Raw genomic sequence first — 24,300 nt, forward strand, 5'->3', positions numbered from 1 at the left:
GAAAACGAAACTAGATTGGAGTGAAAACGGAGGTAGAACAAGTTGAATTCAAAAATAGAAACGTAGATAATTTTATGAGATGAGTACATCTCCATTGAATAATGACTGAAGCTTGCGGTTACTGTAAGAAGGAGGAAACTAGCTGGAACACTATTCTCTGCTATAAATGTGAAGAATGCGATATCTATGTCCATTATGGTAATTCACATTCATTTTGCTTTATCTGAGATTGAGAGAGACTCTGATCCTCATCTAGACTTATAATTAAAACTTTAGTTTTACTACTTCAAGATTCAGTACTTCAGTAAGAATTAAGAATTGTTACTGTTATCTATTATTAGTTTTTATTTGCCTTGAATTGAATAGGTGTACCTGGTGCGACCTGTTGGCGTTGGCAAGTGACAAGTGAAACATCTTTCTTTGTAATAAATAGAGAAGTCTGAGAAGTCATTCATATTACTTAATTATAATACTATAATATTACTGGGAATAACTCAAGCCAAACAGGCCTTCATGGACCTGGGAAACATTTTGAAAAACAAACAGATGTCGTTCGGGATTAGATTCCGAGTCTTGAAGTGCTACGTGTGGCCAATCTTGTTATACGGATGCGAAAGCTGGACTACAAATGCAGAAACACAAAAGAACATTGAAGCTTTTGAAATGTGGTGCTTGAGAAGGATGCAGAGAATATCGTATACTGCACACAAAACGAACGAAGAAGTGCAAAAACAAACATACCAACAAAGGAAACTAATGCCCTTAATAGTGGATTGACAACTATCCTTTTTCAGACACATAGTAAGGAAAGATAAGAATGAATACCTGGCAAGTTGTGGAAAAATACCTGGTAAACGCGCCCGGGGGAGACAAAGAAAAACACTCATAGACCAACTGAATGGCTTCACCAACCTAACAATCCAAGAGCTGTTTGAAAAAGCAAGAGACAGGGAGGAATGGAGAGAGATAATTCATGCAGTATCCGAAGCCTGGACCAGGCATGGAACCTAGAAGAAGAAGAGAATATTACTGACACATCTTTATTCACCGCTTTGCTTTTTTCTCAGATTAGAATCAATTTAACTTTAACACTTTAAGTTATTAACTCGACACTGTGTTAGGTGTCTCATTTGATATTAGACTCAATTAGACTATAATTTGTTTATTGAAGTGCACGCAATTTTTGGGACTCTGTGCTAAAGGGTGTAAAAACGTCAATTGAACAGAGGAGAGATTGTTATGTGGTCAAGTGAAAAATCCGGCCGAAAGGATGGATATTGATATTTGATTGTTGTTTAGCGTAGATTAAATCACATAGACTCTTAATGAAATCGTACCGATCGATGAGATATGAGGAAAAAGTTACCCGGATGTATTTCTTACATCACATCTCGATGCCATGAACGAGATCTCGATAGTACCGATGCTGCATATCTTTGAGAGCCTTCATAAAGGCAGTATGCCTTCAAAGGACACGGTTCACTGAAAGTGACGAGTGGTTGTGTAACACCAAAAACCCTGTGGCTTGGAGTCCAAGTTGGACCACGAGGTTTTGTATGTAATGGTTGCGTCACTGTCTTAACGCTCAGGAATGAATTAGTAAGGCTGGACTTGCAATCCAAAAACGAAATTTGTGTTTTAAACTCTTTTGAATCAAACAAGTACATCAATGTGTTCGTCTCATTCAGATGTGAAATATGAGAAAATCAAGAAAATCGGCCAATAAATTAAAAAGTTGCTTAAAAAAGCTAAAATATACAAATGCAATTTTTAACATCAAATTTATTCGTAAAACAGTTGGTTTTCAACCAATTTTTCTGAAATAAGAACCAATGTTCTTCTTTTTTCAAGCTGATTTCAGCTACGTGACTTTCAAATTCCTCAGTACTATATTTTTTACTTTATGATTTTAGCTATTAAGCCTATTCAAAAAGGTGTTACATTTTTTGCATGACAATAACGTAATACATGGACGGCGAGTAGAGTCTTTGTTTCAGCCGCTGGTTAGAGAGTCTGTGATTGGTCGAAGACTTCGGACGTTTGACTCACAATTCTATTTTTAATTTTTTTATTTACCAACTTCTTGGTGCTAAATTATACAAAGTAATCATTTTGCATCAGAAAAAATAACTCAGAAGTTCCTATCTCTATATTACAATAAAGTTGATACCACGAATGTCAAAATCGGCCCACAATTAAGGGAGTTATAAATTATTCATAATAATGTTTTAAGTTACAATAATTGTCATCAAAATCATTTTTTATCACCAAAGTCGTAATTTTTGTCAGATTTTTACCAAACAAAATGCAATGTCAACGATTTACACTCGCAAATGAAAAAGGTTCAAATCGCAATTTCTACAACATATTTTATTTTTGTTGCAAAATGATAAATATCAAAGCACAGTTATTCCTAACCGTTTTCATCTGAATTGTTGTGACAAGAGAACGGGAAAGAAAATTTGATCAATGTGATCGTTTGTACGACTTGACGAGTGCAATGGTTTACTTGGTATTAATTAACCCTCAGGTAACTTCCATTGTATAACTACCAAAATACAACACAACATTAACTGACAATAATGAAATTTGAGAAAAGTGGGGGGTAGAGGGGGTGGGGAAGTCAAACTAACTGTCACATATTGTTTAATGTACATTTTGATTTGTAAAAGTCAATCAATTAACCTAGTTTGGTTTGAGAGTACCATGCCGATTAAAGTTTTTCACTTTATGTTAAGTCCTGAAAAATCATAAGAAAGAGAAGTTATTTATGAAAAAAAACAAAACATCACAGTAAAAATAATCTGCAAACCTGGGCTGAGAAAAAAAGTTTGTCTTTGAGGAAACCTCTCAATTTAATGTTAACGTAACTATGAGTTTTGAGTTGCATTGAATCATTTCAAAAGCTTTTTTTCTCACACTATTACAGACACACATGCACACATAAAGAAATTATGTATTTGTTACAAATGAAAGTTACGGTTTTTCTCATTCAAACAGATTGTATCAAGAGCAAGCAGCCATCACCTCTCCTCGGTGATGCATTTTTCACTTTTAAATGTCGGTCATGTGGAGAGGATAATAAGGAGGAGTTTGACCGTGTCAAGCTATCATGGTAACCTTTTCTTGTTTGCATAATTTTGTTTTGCTGTATAACTTGTAATAAGTCATTATATTCATATTGTATCCAGTAAGAGTAAGAGACAGCGACATGTATCAGGAGACTTATAGTATAGTTAAAGACAGTAGGTTATGATAATTCAACAATATCACTTATTTATATTATTATGTTTATTTCAGGCGCAATACTATCATGCTCGCTTTGTACAATCTTCATAAGACTGGCCAAGGGAAATGTGGATTTTTTCACTGGAAGGCACATATAAGCTCATTCATACAAACAAACTGGCTAATACTGTTTGGTCACGATAGGTATGTCATGATTAGCTTACACTGGAAGGCACATATAAGCTCATTCATACAAACAAACTGGCTAATACTGTTTGGTCACGTTAGGTATGTCATGATTAGCTTACCGATTTTTAAAATAATTTTCATAATTTCAATTTCTTAGCAGATTTAGAGTTTCTCTTTACCTCGAGAATCATTTGATAATTACCGTTGTCTTAATGAAAATAATAAGTTTTAAAATCTTGATCAAATTCCTAGATAACTGTGGACACGTATTCAAGGGTTATTTAAGGGTGAGAATTAGGAGAATTATTTGATTGAACTGGTTGTACTTGCAATCAGCAATCAAAACTCTATACCAACATATGATTTGAACTGATAATCAACTTCTTATATGCTTTTCGATTTGTTCTCTGTATAATTTTAAGGATCAAGATCTGTTCAGTATCCCAACCAAATAAAACAAATTATTAAATAGTTCTTATGGCCCGTTGTCATGATTAGAGAATGACCTTCAGTGTTAGGTAATTAACTAATTCTTTTGACATTGACAACAATGGTCAGTCAAACTGAATTGGATAAAGTTGAATTATTTGAAAATAAAAAGGAAAAAAAGGAAGGAAACTTTTCCTTTGCAAATTGAAAATAAAATAATATATTTATTATGTAAAAACAATATGGTTATCTTAATATGCTATACTCTAATGTTTTGTACAGAAAACAAACTTCATTGTGGAGAGGTACAGTTGCTGGTACGCTGTCTGCAGGGTGTCCTGATGTCTTTGAATCTGGTGCTAATTTGCTGGAGCAAGGCTATTGGAGACTGGTGGATGTTGAACCTCCTCTGATGAATGCACAAAGTATGTTATCAAAATACTTGCTCTCGCAAGTGAATATTATATGTTACATGAGGTCTGTCGCTGTGTTTGCTATTGGTTTAGAAAGTCATAAATATATATAAAGATCTGTGTTCTACAGGTAATCTTTTTCATTTTAATTATATTTTTGGGAAAGGATTATACTTGACTCAGAATAACAGTAATGGACATCTGAGAGTGAAAGAAAAAAAATTATGCCTAATAGTGAATATCTAGTGTAAGAAATAAAAAATGGACTTCATTTGATTTACAATTCTGTAGAGCTCATGTCAGAACTGCCACTAATGAGTGAGACATTGTACGTGAATTGAGTTTTCTTCAAAATTTGTAGCACACTCTTAGCATTTATAAAGCAATTAGTAATAGCCCTGCTGTGGTCGTTTTAATTTTTCCTTGATTAAGAATTGTAGATCATGTTGCAGCACTGCGCTGTTGCTAATGTTGTAGTTATTGGGATAAAGGAAGGAAATTTCATACTTTTCTTTTATTGACTCTGCAGTTGTTGATTTGTAGCTGATGAGGGGTTTCATTTCAGGTTGAACATTAACTAGATCAAACGCGATACTTATTTACCCACAATCTGTGAAGAGTTCAACAAAAAAAAAAGGTGTAAATCTGCAGTAAAAAGATTATTGATATCTAGATGCTTTTTTTTTTTTTTTTTTTCAATTTTAGATTTTCTTCCAGGTCTCAAAAATACTTCCTCATTCTGTTTTTTTTATTATTATTTTTTTTTTTTTGCTGTTGTTAATTGTTGCTTTTTAAAATTTTTATTTTTTTATTTTGGTACCTGACAATTTTTACAATTTAAACTTTTTTGTCTCCACAGAAAAGGTTCAATACAGCAAGCGAAAAGGAAATACAGAATCTCCAGTTGAATTCATAACAGACAGATCTCGTAGACGGACCAAGACCAATGCCCTCAATGCTGCTATTGAACTAAAAGAAAAACGGGATTCTCTGGTGGTAACGAACAATCATTATTTGATCAAATTTACTGTCTGATTAAGCTAAATTGTTCATGCATAGTCCACCCAGCATTGATTGGGTAGCTGGGTCTGTTAGATCTGGTGGAAAGCACTTTGCGATAGACTAGCTTCCTATCCAAAGGGTAGCAAGCAATTACTATTGTCCGTTTTACCCTATAGAAACCGGGATAAACTCAGACTCTATGGGTCAAATGGCTCTGAAGGACTACTTAGAATTTTTTAAAGATTTTAGTTGATAGACAAAGGACGTATTTATTTTTGAAATTATATATATTATATGTATTTATATATCACAGGCAAAACAGAAAAAGAATTCTAGGAAGAATAGCAAGGGAGAATCGGTTACCATAAAAGAAGAGGAAGCAAAGCAAGATCAAAATAATGAAAGAGTTTCTCAGGTCGTGGAAGACTCCTTGTCAAGTTCGGGTTCAATCATGCAAGAGGGTGAATTCAGTATTGAGGAAACTGAGGCTTGTTTACTTGTCAATCAAGGGGAGGAGCAACACTCTTCTGAATCTTCAAACTTTCAGTTGCCATCGGAACAGGCATCAACAACGGGTGGGGATTGTTTGTTATTATTATTATTTTTTAGTTATTTTAGATTCTGGAGACATTTATTATTTCTGCTTCTTGGATTGAATCCTGATTACAACAAAGCCAAGAGGACCAATGTTGAACTTAGTCGAATCCAAGCTTTGATTGAATGCAATTATTAATGTTTATGAATAGTAATTTAAAATAAAAAAACAAGGATAAACCCGGAATTTTACTTATCTTTATTGGATCAGAGTTTATTTTATCCTGGTTGCACTTGTATTTTCCACCAAAATTACCAAATTGTTGGATGAATTGAGTAGAATCCCCCCCCCCCCCCCCCCAAAAAAAAAAAAAAAAAAAAAATTAAAGAAAGAAAAAGCAACAACAAAAAAAAAAATCCCAATGTAAAAACTGTTTAAGTTTTAACCAATGGTATGTTGCGGTGAGGTACTATCTCAACTATCTCAATTAAGTTATTAAGGTACCTTCTGCAGTATTACTGAGCCTTCATTAATTCTTTTAAAAGATATACAAGTGGCGTGGGCAGCAATATAAGCACATATTATGAAAATTGGGCACTTTTATGACATTAATTAAAGGGCCACACACAAACAAATACTTTTTAAAAAAGGATATAGAAAGAGAAAATTTGGCAATGATGTTGGGTTACCAATGGGCTGTTAAAATTGATAGGCTGAAAGACAAATGGATTGATACACACTTCTCTATTTTTAGTATTTTTCACCGTTTAACATACATTCGCTTCAAAAGGCTACCTCCTCTTTTCACTTGTAACTGTAACTGTTGCCCTTTTCTATGTTGCTGTACTTTTGGTCTTGGAGGGAGACTCCTTTAAAGATTCTGATTGAGTTGTCACTTTCTTTGTTGAAGTTTATTTATTTGCTTATATCTCTTATTGCTTCTAGGTCAGTCTTCGTCCATAACGTATGAGTCCCTTGGGCTGAGCTTAGGTGGTGATGATGACAGCAATGATGACCTTGACATTGATGTTGATATTGAATCCATAGCTGTTAATTCAGATCAGTTTGTGGATATTAGGTCAGCGTCACCAGAACTCAGAACTCTGATTCAACCAGATGGTGAGATTTGAAATGATGTTTGTTTTTGATTATTGAATTCTTTGTATGCTTGAGATTGCTTTACTATTTTATGAAGTCTTCCATTTTTTGTTGATTCATACTTTAAATTGAGCTTTGAGCTTTTATATCGTGCAATATCCACTAAATGTGCTCAAAGCGCTTTACAAAGTGTCCCTGGCCAACAGCAGCACATGACACCTGGTAGGCGGTACAACAATTTTTTAGTACCGATAATGTTGTTAACAACCAGGTACTCATTTTACACCTGAGTACGGTGAGAAAATGTAGGTAAAGAGCCTTTTCCAAGGACTCAGCTATGCACCGAACGAGGCTCGAATCCAGGAACTTCTGATCCGAAAGCGAGTGTCATACCACAAGACCACATAGCCATACTTTAGTCCTTTGTGGAAATTATGTTTCTTCATTACACTCTGTGTTGAAAACTTAAAAGTTCCAAGTACCAAAATATTTTGTCTCGTGGATTTGAGCCTAAAATGTTAGCTCTTAACTGTAAAAGTTTATGTATGTAGCAATATTTATTTATTGATATATTGCAGTTTTTGATAATATATTCAGGACATTGTAATAGGAGTCTAGAGCTGCCACGAAGTTGGCGTGGTTGCTATAGAAATAGTTTACAATATTATAATTTATATTTTTTTCAAGCCATTATTTTCAATATGACTAATTACTCTTACTCTTATGATTACATCACTGCCAGTTATCTCAATTTGATCCAATTAATGGTTTGACTGTTCCAGTTATCAACTTTCCCCTCACAAAAAGGACTTGTAAAAATGATAATTTTGTCTTACACCACACACCATATTCCATTCGTAGCATTCCTTGAAAGTCCCTATTTTGTGTCAGAAATAACAACGTGAATTGAATGTAAGCTTCAATTTAATTACGAAAACAGATAGAATGGACAATTCGGGTTACCCCTTTATCAACAAACAGGATGAATGAAACACTACAGATGAATGAGATGATCTCATTCATCTGTAGTGTTTCATTCATCCTGTTTGTTGATAAAGGGGAAACCCGAAACGTCCATTCTATCTGTTTTCTTAATTAAATTGAAGCTTACATTCAATTCACGTTGTTATTTATTTCTTCAAGCTTCGAGCGGCAACATTTACACTTTATTTTTTGTCTAGAACCAGAGTTAAAATGGGAGTCAGCTGTGTCCACATCAGAGGATGTAGAAAATGCTAGTGATGTGGAGTCAGAGGGGCCGAGTGAGAGCGACATTCAAGAAGAGGTGGAGGGGACTGAAGTTACCGACAATGCTGAAGCTAATGATGAGGAAGATGAAGATGAGGATGATGACGATGATGATGATTCTGATAGTGCCGATGACGGATTTGAAGAGCCGATAGACGAAAATGCAGGCACTAGTGGTATCTCTGAGAGGGTAATCAAGTCTGAACTTGGGGGAAGAGGGGATGGGATGAGGAAAAAGAAATCTGGGAGGCCGAGGAAAAGGAGGAGGTTAGACGATCCTCAACCTGTCTCCTCTCCTGAAAGGTATGGCTATTCTTATAAAATGTTCCTTCTCCTTTTTTATACAATCTCTTTGTACATCTCTAGACTATGTCAATTGCTAAATATAGTTGTCAACTTTTGCATTTAATGAGTCATTCATAAAGATATAAAATGTTCCTTCTCCTTTTTTGTACAATCTCTTTGTACATCTCTAAACTATGTCAATTGGATTCAATAGTCTGATGTCATGCAGCCCGGCAACGGCGGCCATCTTGGTTCTAAACAAAGAAAATCATTACTTTTTATTCTTCATGCTGGCTAGAACTTTTCATGTGCCTTGTGATCAGAATGTGTAAAAGTCAAAATATGATCAAATTTATGTTTTTTTTTCCTCTGGAAACGCTTTTATGCTCGCCGGAGAAATATTTCTTACGGCGTCCGGGATTGTTCCGATAGTTTAGAGCCAGTGTTACTAAGTTACCATGCGTCATTAGGAAGGAAGTGACATTATGACTGTTGAAGAGTATTGCTAAATATAGTTGGCAACTGTTGCATTTAATGAGTCATTCATAAAGATATAAAATGTTCCTTCTCCTTTTTTATACAATCTCTTTGTACATCTCTAGACCCTGTCAATTGCTAAATATAGTTGGCAACTTGTGCATTTAATAAGTCATTCATAAAACATAGAAAGTTGTAGATATCATGGTGGCATCAATCAACATATATTACTCTATGATATCAAATTTGTTTATCAAATAATTCTTCACAGCTTTTATATGATATATAAAATTTACTTGATCAATTTTGTCAATTCAAGAATATTTATTCTAATATGTCCTTTCAGTTGTGAGCAATTTACCACTATAAAAACAAATAATGTTCTTTTCAGCACTATCAGTGTTATAAAGCACTTTGAGCATGTTTAGTGAATATTGTGATATATAAATGCTTGCGTTGTTTTGTTTTTTAAAATTCATCCCATGGGGAGTTTTTTTTAAAGATGATAACAAGGCATCAGACACACAGCCGTGCTGCAAAGTGAAAAGCAGGATATAAAGTCTCTTGCATTTCTCCTGAAATGGAGCTCTTACATCTATAATGTAAACCATAGAAAAAAAAGACATTCATTTGTGATGGTCTTGCATACTTCACCGAGCTTTCAATGGAAGCAATTCAATTTTGTGTTTGTTCTATTTTACTCAGACTTCAACGTATCAGTGTGTTTGAAGAGAAAGAACTTCTAAAAAGGCTAAATTTGTCAGCTGAAAACAGCACATTGACTCCAGAATTGGCTGTCCTCAGGAGGAAACTTATATGTAATGAGGTGGGTTTTTTTTTTTCTAAACAAGGCAGTAATTCATTGTTTTTTTTTTGGTTTTTTTTTCAATGATTTAACCTTTTCACCACTACATTTTAAAATGCAAGATTTGGCGTTTTGTTGAAAGCACAGTTAGATTTTTTTATTTTCTTTATTGTTATTTGTTTTTATTTTCTAATATTTTTTTTATCAACCTGAATCGTGAGGAAAGTGGTTAGGTGAAGAATTAATTGAGTTGTTTTTTTTGTGTGTGTGTGTTTTTGTTATAAAATATATTTAAAAAAAAATTAAAAAATCCACTTTTAGCTTTAATGACATACAGCACGTCTACATGAAGTGATGCTTTGCCAATCATTGGTGAATATCATAAAATAATGGCGATCTTAAGTCTGACAAATATCTGTGTTGCTATTGTAGATCATACATTACAGGATTTTCTCTTTATTTTAAACATAGGCTAGCTCTTTTCATAATTATAGGTAAAGTATGTTGCTTTTTATGTTTACTTTAGTTAGTTATTGTGAAAAGATTCCTTTCTTACCTACAGACAAACAGAGAATATGGACAACCCGTTTTTGATCTCGATGTTCAAGTAGAGAAATCAATAAAGAGTCACAGATCTGAAGAAGTAAGCTTTGAGAATATCCAATCTTTAATCATAATAATGATAAAAGATAACACTCGTATAGCTCATTTTCAATATTATATAATGACCTATGTGCTTTACACTGTTTTTAATGAAAAGTGCATTTCTTGTGTCACAACCTGCACACACACACACACACACACACACACACAGAGTTATAAACAGATAATATGTCTAAGATTAATAATAGGCAGATATGAAAAGGAAATGTTTTAGTTTAGATTTAAAAGAATTAACAGTTGGTTGTTCCCTCGTCGTTCTGGGAAGAGAATTCCATACACGGGTCCCATGACAGAAAAGGATCATCTGCCTAAACAATTGTATTTTTTTTAAAAAGGAATATTTAAAGAAACAAACAAACAAGAAACTAGTACAACCACCTCAATAAAAAATCAACCCATTTAGTCTTCAATGCTGTTTAGTTTCTTTTTCAATTTACGAGATTAACAAATAGTGTGTCTGATTTATGTATTTCTTATAAGAAATCTTTCTGTTCGATACTCATATCGAAACATCTCATTAATAAGTTACAAATGAATTATGAGGCTAACAAGCCAGAGCTTATCCTATTTTATTTAGCATGAAGCTGAACACACCAAATGCTTGCTACCACTTGGTCTTGAAAGTTGATATCTGCCTGAGTCAGTTTAGACCCATCTATCTAATCACCACTAGATGACCAGAGGGATTTGAAAAATTTTGATTGTTTACTGATATAACTGATATAATATATGTGATCTTGTGGAATGACACTTGCCCTCTGACCTTTGGGTCCAGAGTTCGAGTCCTGCTACATGTAGTGGAAAGTTCAGTCCTTAGAAAAATATTTTTTTTAAAAATTGAGCTTTTATATAGCGCAATATCCACCAAACATGCTCAAAGCACTTTACAAAGGGTCCCTGACTAACAGCAACACGAAACATAAAGAACGAGACACTGCGCATGTTCGGCGATGATACAATTTTTCCTCTAGAGACAACACTGTCAACGGCCAAGTACTCCTTTTACACCTGAGTACGGTGAGAGAATGTGAGTAAAGAGTCTTTTCCAAGGACTCAACTATGTGTCGAACGAGGCTCGAACCCAGGACGTTCGATCCGAAAGCGAGTGTCATACCACAAGATCACATAGCTCCTTGCTCATATTATCTTGTTATACTTTCACCAATGCCTGCTCCCTATTTTGTTATTTTATCATTTTAAAAAATAATAATGGAGCTCCTCGAATGTCTTGGTCCTCATCCTCTCATGTTCAATGTTTATGTTTTGTGATGCAAGTGAGGGTTACAAGGAGGTTGTATTTTGCAATCTTCACAGATGCAGAAAAGTGTACATCCGAATTTTGGAGCTTTGCTGCCAAAGTTACCCATAAAGACTGCCAATAACAAGGAAACAAGAGATCTTGATAGATTTATGGTAAGTGGGTTGGTAAATTTATGCTTATATTTAACCCTCTTCTTACCAGCCATTTTCAGAATTTTCCCCAAAACTTCACACCCAACTAACACAAAATTAGATTTTTAATCACTCAAACACAATAACAGTAAAGTTGTTGCCATACATAAATTCTTTAGCAAAACATGCTCTACAACCCACTGTTCATTTTCTTTAAATTTTATGATGTACTAAAGAAATTTGAAAAAGAAAAATGTTGGTTGTATCGTAACGAATGTGACGATTTTCCTGTAGTTGGTAAGGAGAGGGTTAAAGCAAAATTGATATTTCAGATACCTACTCATACCTGCCATCTTTTATGGATCTCCCGTAATTGTCACGGAAATTTGATGACCATCATGGACATACAGAAATGGAAATGAAAGAAATATTACAGATTTTGATTTCTTAGCAATTGGGTTACAGTGTTAGAGGTAGAGGTAGTTTTCTTAAGTTACTGCAGTGTTGAGCTTAAAAAAATTGAGCTTTATATAGCGCAATATCCACTAATGTGCTCAAAGCGCTTTATAAGAGGTCGCTGGTCAACAGCAACATTTAACATGTAGGACAGGACATAACGCCTGTTAGGCGATATTACATTATTTTTCCGACATAGACAACGCTGTTAACGGTCAGGTACTCATTTTACACCTGAGTACGGTGAGAGAATGTGAGTAAAGAGCCTTTTCCAAGGACTCAACTATGCGCCGAGTGTGAGGCTCGAACCCAGGACCTTCCGACCGAAATCGAGTGTCATACCACTAGACCACATAGCCGCAGTGTTATAAAGGCCATTGCTCAGTTCCACGTCCATGGTAGATATGTCAATTGCTAACTTATAATGGTGGCCTTCAACAACAACAAAAACATGATTTACATGCCACATGCCACGATAAAACCTTGATGCCCTCTCAGCATTCAAAGGTTGTAGGTAGCATTTTTGTTTGGTTCAGTATTACTGAATGTTTACTATTTATAACCTATGAATTGTGGGTTGATTACTGATTTTGAACTGGGTGGGGTTCCTGACCTCCCATAGCGGGCAGGGAGGTACATACTGTGTCTTCTATCCCCATATATCTGTTATCCAACTTGCATTCTGTCTTTGTCTTGGAATGAGATTACTTGGTTTTGTCCTGGCCGGGGTCCTGGCTGGGAGGAAAACAGTCAAATGATTGTTATTGTTTTGGGAGATGATATTTTTTTCCTTGTAAATCATCTCTCTGTTATGCATTATTATATTTGTTATTTTGAATTTATAATGTAAGCATTTGAGTATATTCCGCTTAGTGGGGACTGTGCTTGTGTCCAGATGAGACTTATTGGTGATCTCAAACTAAGTACATTGATGGTATGCTCTTGGAATCTACATCTGATCCCTTTTGTTCCCTGTTCCCCTTTGTCTTACTTTCTCTTGGGTGCTTTAATTGTAATTCTAGAACTTTTTACTATCCCATTTTCTTCCTTTTTACTGGCGCTGATATAATCTAAATGTGTTGTAAGCGCCGTAAAACCCTTAAAAACAAAGTGATTTTGAAGTAGGCTGGAATGAATGCATTGAATGCAAAAAGACTTTATGCTATCAATTTGTTCAGTTGTAGTGAAAATCAATAATTATAGAAGTTATCATATGTGGGGCAGCTTGTCACCGCAGTATGGTCTTTGTTTCGAACCCAAGGTGCGTTAAGTGCGAATTCCTGCTGCATTGTGTGACCTTGAGCAAGTCATCTTGTCCTGGCTCACCTAGTAGTTCTGCATTGGGGCTGATGCCTTGGATTAGACCCTTAAGAAAAGTTTCCCCTTTGAGATGAATAAAGGGAATTACATTTTTATTTTTTTATTTTTTATTTTTTTTATGTACAATTTTGATAATGCACTTGGTTAAAATATATGTTTTCATTTTCAGATGAAAGATGGTGGAAAAAGAAAAGAAAGGGAGTATACTAGTTTCAGGCAGCGTCTTGTTGGTCTTAAAGATAGTGAATTAAGACCAATAGTTAGCCCCTATACAACAAGGTTTGTTACTGGATGCAATATGATCAAGAAATATGTTTGTAAATAGATTTGATGAAGATTGAAATATGTTTTTTAGTGCTCTAAAGTTTTTGAACATTGTGGTGCTTAATTTTCAAAACAGGAGCTTTTCCTTAATTGGCTGTGAAGTTCTAGTAGATAGAATAAGCTGCTGGTGGGTGAGATATTAATGGCTATGGAATTATTTAAAGACAACGTATTAAAGTTAGATATATAGACCTAACTAGTTTTATGAACAATTTGGAACTTAATGTGTCTGACATTAAATAATATGTTAACATAACATAACATATCATGATAAGAGTTGTTTATGTCAAATGCCTTTTAAATACCTTGTGAAAAAAAAGAGGGTTCGGGTCCAAAGTTCCTAGATTTGATCATAATTAGGATCATCATTTACATCATAAGCAAAATATATAAATCAAAACCATATTCATCAAATTCATATTTTGAGTTATGTAGCTCCCTTTTGATTGCATTTTTGAAATTATTTATAGTTTTGGAGTTTTTAATTATAAATTTCAAATTGTTCCATGTATTAATTGTCCTTACAATAAAAACAATTTGCTGAATAGTCGTAGAAGAATGTGCCATAAAAATTTTGTATTTGTTTCTGCGGGTAAATTTTACATGAGAGTACTTAAAAAGCTTATTGTGATCAATTTGATCATAGTTATGGACAATTTTGTATAAGTGTATAATAAAGTCAGCCCTAGTTCTTCAGTATTCTAGAGATGGCAGGGCTAAGTATTTTAACCTTTCCACGTAAATACATGTGACATTGGTTCATATGCTATGAATATGTTATGGACAATTTCGGACAATCGTGCGGCTATGTGGTCTTGTGGTATGACACTCGCTTTCGGATTGGAAGGTCCCGGGTTCGAGCCTCGTGCTCGATGCATAGTTGAGTTCTTGAAAAAGGCTCTTTACTCACATTCTCTCACCATACTCAGGTGTAAAATGAGTACCTGGCTGTCAACAGCGTTGTCTTTGTCCGAAAAATTGTAATATCGCCTAACAGGCGGCATGTCCCGTCCTACATGTTAAATGTTAATGACCAGGGACCCCTTGTAAAGCGCTTTGAGCACATTTAGTGGATATTGATCTATAGATAGAATGCGCTTGGCCAAGGAGTTCACAACATTGCCATCCGGAAGTATAACGGACCAACACACAAACTCTGTGTAACCATGAACTTTTATAGTCTGGTTCATACAGTTTAGTGAGAACAACTCACAAACGCGGATGGCAAAAACAATAACAAAAGCCTGAGTGACGTCATCTGCATACTATCTATATAAAGCTCAATTTTTTTTTTTTTGAATATACACAGCAGTGTATTGAATGTAAAAATATTGTCTTACTACTCAGAGTTTATCTTATTATGTAAGGGACCAAAATGTGTTAGGAGTAAAAGTTTATTATAAATCAGATGACCTTAGCTGACAATTATAATGCATTTGAAGTTTGTTCAAACTGACATTGAGAAATAGATAAAAGATAACGTTTTAAATCCTATTAGTTTGTTACAATCATTTGATATGAATTTTTTTTTACTATTGGGTTGATAGTAATACTCATTTGAAACAAGAATCATAATGCCTTCAGTATTATCTCTATTTGACTATTTCAATGCAGGATTTTTGACACTTCTTCCTCTGCTTCTTTGCACTGGATTTATACTTCATACTGGCTCGAACATTTCTTGTTAAAAGTGCTCTTAAAAATGTGATTATTTTTTTACAAATTAAGTCATAAATTTTGTCCGTAACCTCCAGAGTTCTGGTCCCTTTCATTTGGAGACACAAACACATGGAGCGAAAGCCTTTAAAGATGAGATTGCTACAGGAGATTCAGGCATATCCACATAGGTAAGTTGGGGAAATACATTATTATCATCAATTCTATTCAAGCATGTGCTCTAGTTATTTTCACTTCGTTATCTTCTTGTAAGGCGATGAGCTGCCATCTGGTCTAGTGGTATGATACTCGGCCTTTGGACTGGAAGATCCTGGGTTCGAGTCTTGCTCTAAGTGGCACATAGATGAGAGCTTGGAAAAGATTCTTTACTTATATTCTCTGATTGTATTCAGATGTGAAAGGAGTACCTGGCCGTTCACAGCATTGTCTTTGTACAAAAAAAAAACCAAAAAAAAACAAATTTGTCATCACCTAACAGGCATCGTGTCTCGTCCTACTTGTTAAGTGTTGCTGTTGGCAAGGGACCCTTTGTAAGGCGCTGTGGGCGTGTTTAGTGGATATTGCGCTATGTAAATGCTGTAATTTCTTTTTCAAGATTTAATTTTTAAAACTACATTTTTAATTGCAATTCACATTTCTGAGAACGCAATCATGTTCTCGACTAAATTGATTTTCAATATATTTGAAAAAAAAAAAGAATCTGCATGCAATATGAAATATATTTGATAAAGCTTTCACCCTTTTTTACATTTTTGCATATATATATATATATATATATATATATATATTATATATATATATATATATATATATATATATATATATATATATATATATATATGTATATGTATACATTGTCGCCATAGATTCTCAACTTTGTGTTTATACATTTTCATGCATGCCACGTCTGTAAACGAATTTCCATTTTTTTAAATGAATAAAGTATATCTTATCTTATTACATATTTTAATTTTTTTTTTAAAGCCAGAGAAGAAAAAAAAAAGAAGGTTTTCATGGTTATTGCTTTATTGTCGTACATTCCCCAGAAATGATCCCTCATGGACCCCGCCACCTTGTCCCTCTATTGATTATTGCTATGTAAGACCTGAACACATTCCTTCAGTCAACGCTCTATCCAGGGAATTCTTCTGGCCTGGTATAGACAGTAAGTCTTTTTCTTACTTTCTACCAAATTTGTATCCAATTATAGTGACGTTTAGATGTTGTTATCATAGGCTTGTGGGGACAGCTACATTATATCATTCCAGATGTGATTTACTGTCACTTTCATTAGTAATACAAGCATTATGATAATAATGATGATGATGATGATGATGATGATGATGATGATGATGATGATGATGATGATGATGATGATAATAATAATAATGATAATAAAAATAATAGTAATAATAACGATAATTTAAAAATTTTAAAATAATAATAATGATGATGATGATGATGATGATGATGATGATGATGATGATGATGATGATGATGATAATAATAATAATAATGATAATAAAAATAATAGTAATAATAACGATAATTTAAAAATTTTAAAATAATAATAATGATGATGATGATGATACAAAGTGCTAAGATAGCTCAGTACCAAATTTATTCATTGTTTTGAACAATTTTTTTCCTGTCTCTTCCATAGATAATGCTTTTGATGATTCAGAATAATTGACTCATAAATAGCTTTTTAACATCAACATGTAACAATCATATTTGTAGTTTAGGTTTAAAAAAACAACTCATTGGAGATATATGCGTGACAATATTAGGTAAATATCACAGCTAGTGCATAAGACTAGTCTTTCCTTTTTTATTGTCCTCTTCAGTGTCCGAGTGTCTACAGTATCCTGATTTTAGTTGTGTTGTCCTTTACAGGTAAGCAACAATTAATGAGTCAATACTGTGTAGACTGATGCTTACCTATGATGATGAGGGAAGAGAAAAATGTTGACTCCGTAGAAACGAGAGCTTGTTATTGTTTTTCATAGTTTTCTTGAAAATTTCATTTTCACATATTTCTTCCGCAGGTTAAACATGATTTCTCAATAAGTTATAAAAGTAGCTTTCTGAAATTTGGCATATATATATATATATATATATGTAGTTGATACTGTTGTGCATATTTTGAAGTAGGATTAACATTGTCAATTTAATATTTAATGAGTTATATGATTTTTTAATCATATTTTAATACTTATTGTTTTCGTCTGAAAAAAAGGGTTTTGGAGTGAATTGATTATAAAAACAAAAGTGATAACTCTAATTTAATCACGTTACTTCATTAGCATAATTGCATGATTTACTTTACATATTTACATCTACACAGTTTCATTGAATTCTGCATCCATAATATGTCATTTTGCGGCTTGTCAGACCCTTATATGCCAGTTTTTGGGTCACTGATGCCAACATTAATTCTGGGGATATTGCTGCTTTTTTTATATCTGTAAAACCATAACCCACCCTTTAAAACAACATCTAAATATATTTTCTATTTTGGAGTTAAGAGTTTTAAAAATCAAATTTTATGTTGGATGGATATGACATTTCGGGAAAATCCGAAAATGGTCAGTGAGCTAACACTGTAATATCTCAGAACGAGTAGTGATATTGCTGTATCAGCCAAGAATCGAATTTATCCTCTTTGACATTAGATCTTACAATATTCACTAAGACCCTAGTTACAGTGAAGGGATGTGGGTTTGAGGTCACATGACTGTTACTGCTGTCTTGGTTACAATTACAATGGAATCCTGGTAAAGCCAGTACAGCAAGACTAGAAAGATTGGTTGATTTTAAGCAAGGGTGAATTTATCCATTTTCAAAGGAACAATCGTAGTTAAAGGACAGGAAATTTTTGAACGAACTAGAGGTGTTGACTTTAAGAGTTATGACTTGATGTGAATTTCACTGGGTAATCTTCAGCCAATGATTGAAAACAATAAAAACATCGCTTAAAATCTTGACAGATGTCAAAGAAATATTTTTCTGCCTCTTGACTGGATGTTAAGTGATATATTAATAATAAAATAATAATTATACATGGCATTTATATCGCACATTTTCATCACTGTGTGATGCTCAATGCACGTTAAAAATAGATATACAAATTTTACTAGTATAATATATATATAATATAGGTTATGGGGTTAAAGGTTAACTGCAAATATTTGTCAAAATAGTCATAATCGTAGCCACATTCTAACCCATTTCTCATCTTCTTCCAAACAGGAAGATTGTGATAGCCTTTGCCTTCATGGTGCCAGACAGGGGTTACAACGAGGCGTACATATCCTTCATTTTTACACATCCAGAATGGAGGGGGGTGGGCATTGCTTCTTTCATGCTCTATCATCTTATACAAGTAAGACATTATTTTTATTATATTCAAATACAGCCTCATTTGCAATAACCTACGTACATACTAGTATCAAAATATTGTGTAGCTTTGTGGTCCTGTTGTATGGCACTCGCCTTCAGATTGGTCCAAAGTTGAGTCCTTGGAAAAGGCTCTTTTTTTCACATATCCAGGTGTAAAATGAGCACTTGGCCATTAACAGCATTGTCTGTGTAGGGAAAATTGTTATATTGCTATACAGGCACCATGTCTCGCCTTACATATTAAGAGTTGCTGTTGGCTAGAGACACCTTGTAAAGCGTTTTGAGCATGTTAAGTGGATATTGCTCTATATAAAAGCTCTTTTAAAAAAATGTTATTGAGTAATATTGAGAGATTTAACAAAACTCTACAGACATTCAGTATTAGAAATGTAACTTTGCTTTGTTTTAATGAAATACTCTAAGCTAGTCGTTTAATTCAAGAGAAGATTTGGAAGAAGAAACAATTTCACATCTTAGACCAGATAGGTTGACTGTTGATGTGTCTTATATCTGTTGTATTTCGTCTTACATGTTAAGTGTTATTGTTGGTTTGTGGTCCCTTGTAAACTAATTTGATCATACTAAGTAGATATTGCGCGAAATAAAAGCTCAACTTTTTAATTTAATTTTTTTTTCTTCAAATTCTCTCTATTGTTCTCCACCCACCCCACCCCCTGTTCGCCCAACTCAATTTCAGACCTGCATGGGTAAAGATGTGGTTCTGCACGTGTCCGCCTCCAATCCAGCCATGTTGTTATACCAAAAGTTTGGCTTCAAGGCTGAAGAGCTCAGCCTCAATTTTTACTACAAGTATTTCCCTTCAGAGTGTACGGATTCCTGCCATGCCTTCCTCATGAGACTGTCCAGATGATGTTTGTTGTTGTCAAAAATACCAAAATATTCTCACAGTGTTCATTTTGTTTTTTTCTATTAAAATATGAAAGTAATTCTCACAAAATATTTATTCAATTCAAAGTGATACTAAGCTGATAGAAGATGTGGACTTGTAAAGATTAACGAACAAAAGTGAATATTATGACAGCTTTGAAAAAGAACAAAATAACGAACACAGCACGTTCCAGACTCAAAACCCTTCTTCAGCCAATGAATAAAAACAATTAAAAAATCGCTTAAAGTCTAGACAGACATCAAAGAAATATTTTTCTGCTGCTTGACTGGATGTTAATTGATGTATTAATAATAAAATAATAATTAAACATGGCATTTATATCACGCATTTTCATCACTGTGTGATGCTCAATGCACGTTAAAAATAAATATACAAAATTTACTAGTATAAAACTGTTTACCACAATGTAGCAATGACTATCCCGCACAAATCTTTGGGCCTCTTTTTCGCTCACGAAGTGCCCGAATTTGCGTCAAAATATGGGACGAAGCCGTTTCTTATATGCTATTTTAAAAAATTAATTACGACGCTGTTTATCGATGAATATGACTGAAAGTTGGCACACAGTTAGAAAAAGGGTCATTGTAGATTATGTCAAGCGACAAAAGTCGTGCGATTACCAGAAGACCGTTAAAAATAGATTTTTACTCTTTGGAGTAAAATATTTCTAAAACTACCGGGCGTGGAGGTTTTGTCGCTGACAAGGTAATACATGAACATTTCTTCTTTTTGGTTGTAAAATTTCATCTGAATATGACGAGTACTTTTCCCGTATTTTACAAAACACCATCCTAATTTGCTCTTCAAGTTTCAATCTTTTAATCCACTTATTACGCAAGATACAACCAAAGGCCGAAAAAAAATGCCGAAAAAGCGTCCCATATTTTCGCGTTTTTTTCCTCTTTGCGGGTCATCCAAATAAATGACACCATTGAAACTGCATAACTTGTTAATTTATGAATGGATTTTCAATTTTCAAAAACATTTTTACTCAGTGGAGATAGGGCTTTGATTTTAGACAAAAAATTTCCTCAAAAAGAGAAAAAAACATTTTTCATAGTCATTGCTACACAATGATATCAATAGCAGCACAGTGTATGTAATACCGTATCAATATCACGAAAATGTAACGGTAAAAAAGGTATTGCTTTAACAATTATTTAAAACTATCAATAGATTTCTCTTATCCTTCTGGGCAGGTCATTCCACACAAGGTGCTCAGTGAGAGTTAAGGAATGGCTGCCATAAAATTTATATTTATAATTATTTCTAAGAGTAAGCTTTTTTTTGTCAGTCGATGATCGTAATTTCCTATTTGGTACATATATTTCTAACATGCTTTTAATGTGTTTGTTTTTAAGGGTTTTTCGGCGCTTGCAACACATTTAGGTTATATCAGCGCCAGTAAAAAGGAAGAAAATGGGATAGTACAAAGTTCTAGAATTACAATTAAAGCATCCAAGAAAAAGTAAGACAAAGGGGAACTGGGAACAAATAGAGATCAGATGTAGATTCCAAGAGCATACCATCAATGTACTTAGTTTGAGACCACCTATAAGTCTCAGCTGGACACAAGCACTGCCCCCACTAAGAGGAACACCCTCAAATGCTTACATTATAAATTCAAAATAACAAATATAATAATACATAACAGAGAGATGATTTACAAGGAAAAAAATATCATCTCTCAAAACAATAACTATGCATTTGACTGTTTCCCTCCCAGCTTGGACTCCGGCCAGGGCCAGGACAAAACCAAGTAATCTCATTCCAAAACAAAGACAGAAAGCATGTTTGAAAGCAGAAATAGGGGGATAGAAGACACGGTATGTACCTCCCTGCCCACTATTGAAGGTCAGGAACCCCACCCAGGCTTTTAATGTAGTCAGGTGCTTCATCATTTAGGCTTCTAAAGCAAAACAGCGATCTTAAAATTGTTTTTATTGTTTTTGTTATTGGCTGATGAAGGGTTTTGAGTCTGGAAGAAGCTGTTTTATATTCATTTTTGTTCATTAAAATATTATAAATCATATGCCATTATGTGCGGTTTTTATGGTCTTGTGGAATGACAATCACCATCCAACCAGTAGGTCTCTGGTTTGACACTCACTCTGGGTCCTTGGAAAAACCTTAAATCAACATTCTTTCACTGCACACAGGTGTAAAATGAGTACCTGGCTGTTAACAGTGCTGTTTCTGTTGAACTTTTTTTTTTTTTTTTTTTTAAATGAATCACCCTCTTATAGGTACGGTTTTTGTTTCTTACCGGAAAGGTACCGAGTTAGATCACCCGCCGCTGCGCTGTGTGGCCTTGAGCGAGTCACCCAGCATTAGCTCAATTTGCGGCTCTGCACTGCAGCTGATGCCTGGGTTATTCCAGTCTTCCATGGAATAGACCCTAGAGACAAATTTCCCCTATGGGATGAATAAAGGGAATTTTCTTTCTTTTCTTTTTTTTTTTTAATTTTAAAGTCTTTTCTTACTTGTTAAGTGTTGCAGTTGGCTTGGATCCCAGTTAGATGACTTGACAGTTCATATTTTTATCAACTTTATAGCATCGAGCATTGTCATTGTTAGGTAATGACACGCTGGCAGTGTTCTTGTTTGCTATCCTAGTCATGACTTACTTACTTATCTGAACCAGCAACCACCTTCGGTCTTGTGCCATGACGTAGAAGTTAGACGTCTTTTTGTAGTTGTTCCAGGTGACTATACAGTGTGTTACTGATGCTTGGATTTGGTGGGAGGAAATAGGATCTCAGGTCTTCAAGAGGTTGACATTCAAGCAAGTGGTGTGTTACTGTTTCATTGGGGTGTTGACCTAAGGGAACAGGAAGGGGACGTGTCTTTTGTAATTTGGCTTAAATAGCTGTTGACCTAGTCATGACTGAAAGGGTAGTTTCCACTTGTACTCCATGGAATATGACCATTACAGAAAGGTTACATTAATCGTATCGACATGCTGGCAGTAAAAATATATATCATTTAGTCTCCATTTTTATATTCACTTGTAATTGATTGGAGATTTCTCCAAATCTAAGTATATTATAATATGACTACGGCTTGTGTGTAACTGAAAACCATGGAATGGAAATGATTTGTTATAAATAAAATTAAATGTTGCCAAATCAACTTTGACTTTGACTTACTGTTGCAATACCCGATGATGCCAATGTGGCTTACACCATAGCCATCTTCGTAAAGTTATGGCCTGACACTGACCAAAAATTGATGTCAAAATGCCAGTCTCTAGCCACAAAAGAAAACAAATCGTGAGTTGTATTCAATAGTTCAACCAATGAAATATAGTTTCCTTGAGCTCTACTAACGACAATATTCACTAGACCTACACAAACCTAAAAAATTACATCAAACTGCCAGTCCCAGAGGGTTCTTGTGTCAGGCTATATATATGTTAACGATGGCTACGCTTACACCCAGACTGATCATGGCTGGATTTTTTTTTTTAAAAGAAGGAAATTGAGCTTTTCTATAGCGCAATATCCCCTAAACGTGCTTACAAAGGGTCCCTGACCAACAGCAACACATAACATAAAGAACGAGACAGGACGCCTGTTAGGCGATAATACAATTTTTTTCTGACAGAGACGATGTTTCAAACGGTCAGGTACTCATTTTACATCTGAGTACGGTTTCGCGGCGCTTGCAACACGTTTAGGTTATATCAGTATCAGCACCAGTCAAAAGGAAGAAAATTGGACAGTAAATATATTCTAGATGTACAATTAAAAGTACTTGAGGAAAAAGTAGGACAAAGGGGAATGATTCAATTAGGGAACAGATGTAAATTTCAAGAGCATACTATCAGTTTAGTACTTAGTTTGAGATCACCTGAAAGTCTCACTCAGACACCTGTACAAGATCCCACTAAGAGGAATACTCAAATGTTTACAAATAAAAAAAACAAAACTACATATCAGAGATGATTAACAAGGAAACAAATATCGTTACCCAAAACTATACATTCGACTGTTTCCCTCTGAGCCAAGGACTCTGGCCAGGGTCAGCACAAAACTAAGTAATCTCATTAATTCCAAGAAGATAGAAAGATATTGGAAAACAGATACAGGGGGATAGAAGACACAGCAGGTCCCTCCCACACCCAGCCTCTCAGCTAGGCATCCCTGCCAGGACCAGGGGAAAAAACAAGCAATGCCAAATCAGAACAAAGACGAGAGCAATGTGGAAAAGACAAGATCAATTTGGAGGAAAAACAGCTAAAGAGGAATACAAGACATAGCAATATTGACCTCTTTGCCTTTATTGGGAGGTCAAAAGACCCCACCCAGGACTAAATGGAGGATAAATGGAAAAAAAACACTCCTCTCATTTGCATCCAATAACCATTCACGTTAAAAAAATTAAAATGAAAAACAAGGAGAACAGATTTAAAGGAGAGAAGTTTATTTATTTTCTTTTATTTCGA

The 24,300-nt window shown here is 34.4% G+C and overlaps 1 protein-coding gene and 1 long non-coding RNA gene across 2 annotated transcripts in view; both read left to right on the forward strand.

The window, feature by feature from the left end:
* Window positions 1-22,985, forward strand: LOC144963392 (cysteine-rich protein 2-binding protein-like). The gene is made up of 17 exons (XM_078897364.1): window positions 1-198; window positions 3,001-3,115; window positions 3,301-3,432; window positions 4,129-4,271; window positions 5,119-5,255; window positions 5,575-5,836; window positions 6,742-6,915; window positions 8,076-8,445; window positions 9,610-9,730; window positions 10,272-10,352; window positions 11,687-11,785; window positions 13,710-13,819; window positions 15,619-15,711; window positions 16,588-16,706; window positions 17,389-17,437; window positions 18,794-18,926; window positions 19,641-22,985. The coding sequence occupies exons 1-17, from the start codon at window positions 102-104 to the stop codon at window positions 19,812-19,814; spliced, it is 2,409 nt and encodes an 802-aa protein (XP_078753490.1). The 5' UTR covers window positions 1-101; the 3' UTR covers window positions 19,815-22,985.
* The window catches only part of LOC144963395 (uncharacterized), a 142,922-nt gene that overhangs the window by 38,540 nt on the left and 80,082 nt on the right, over window positions 1-24,300 (forward strand). The gene's annotated exons all lie outside the window — the stretch shown is intronic.

This window comes from Berghia stephanieae, chromosome 1 (genome assembly GCF_034508935.2).
Source record: "Berghia stephanieae isolate SIO BIC M18660-M18661 chromosome 1, UCSD_Bste_1.3, whole genome shotgun sequence".
Taxonomy (NCBI): Eukaryota; Metazoa; Mollusca; class Gastropoda; order Nudibranchia; family Aeolidiidae; genus Berghia; species Berghia stephanieae.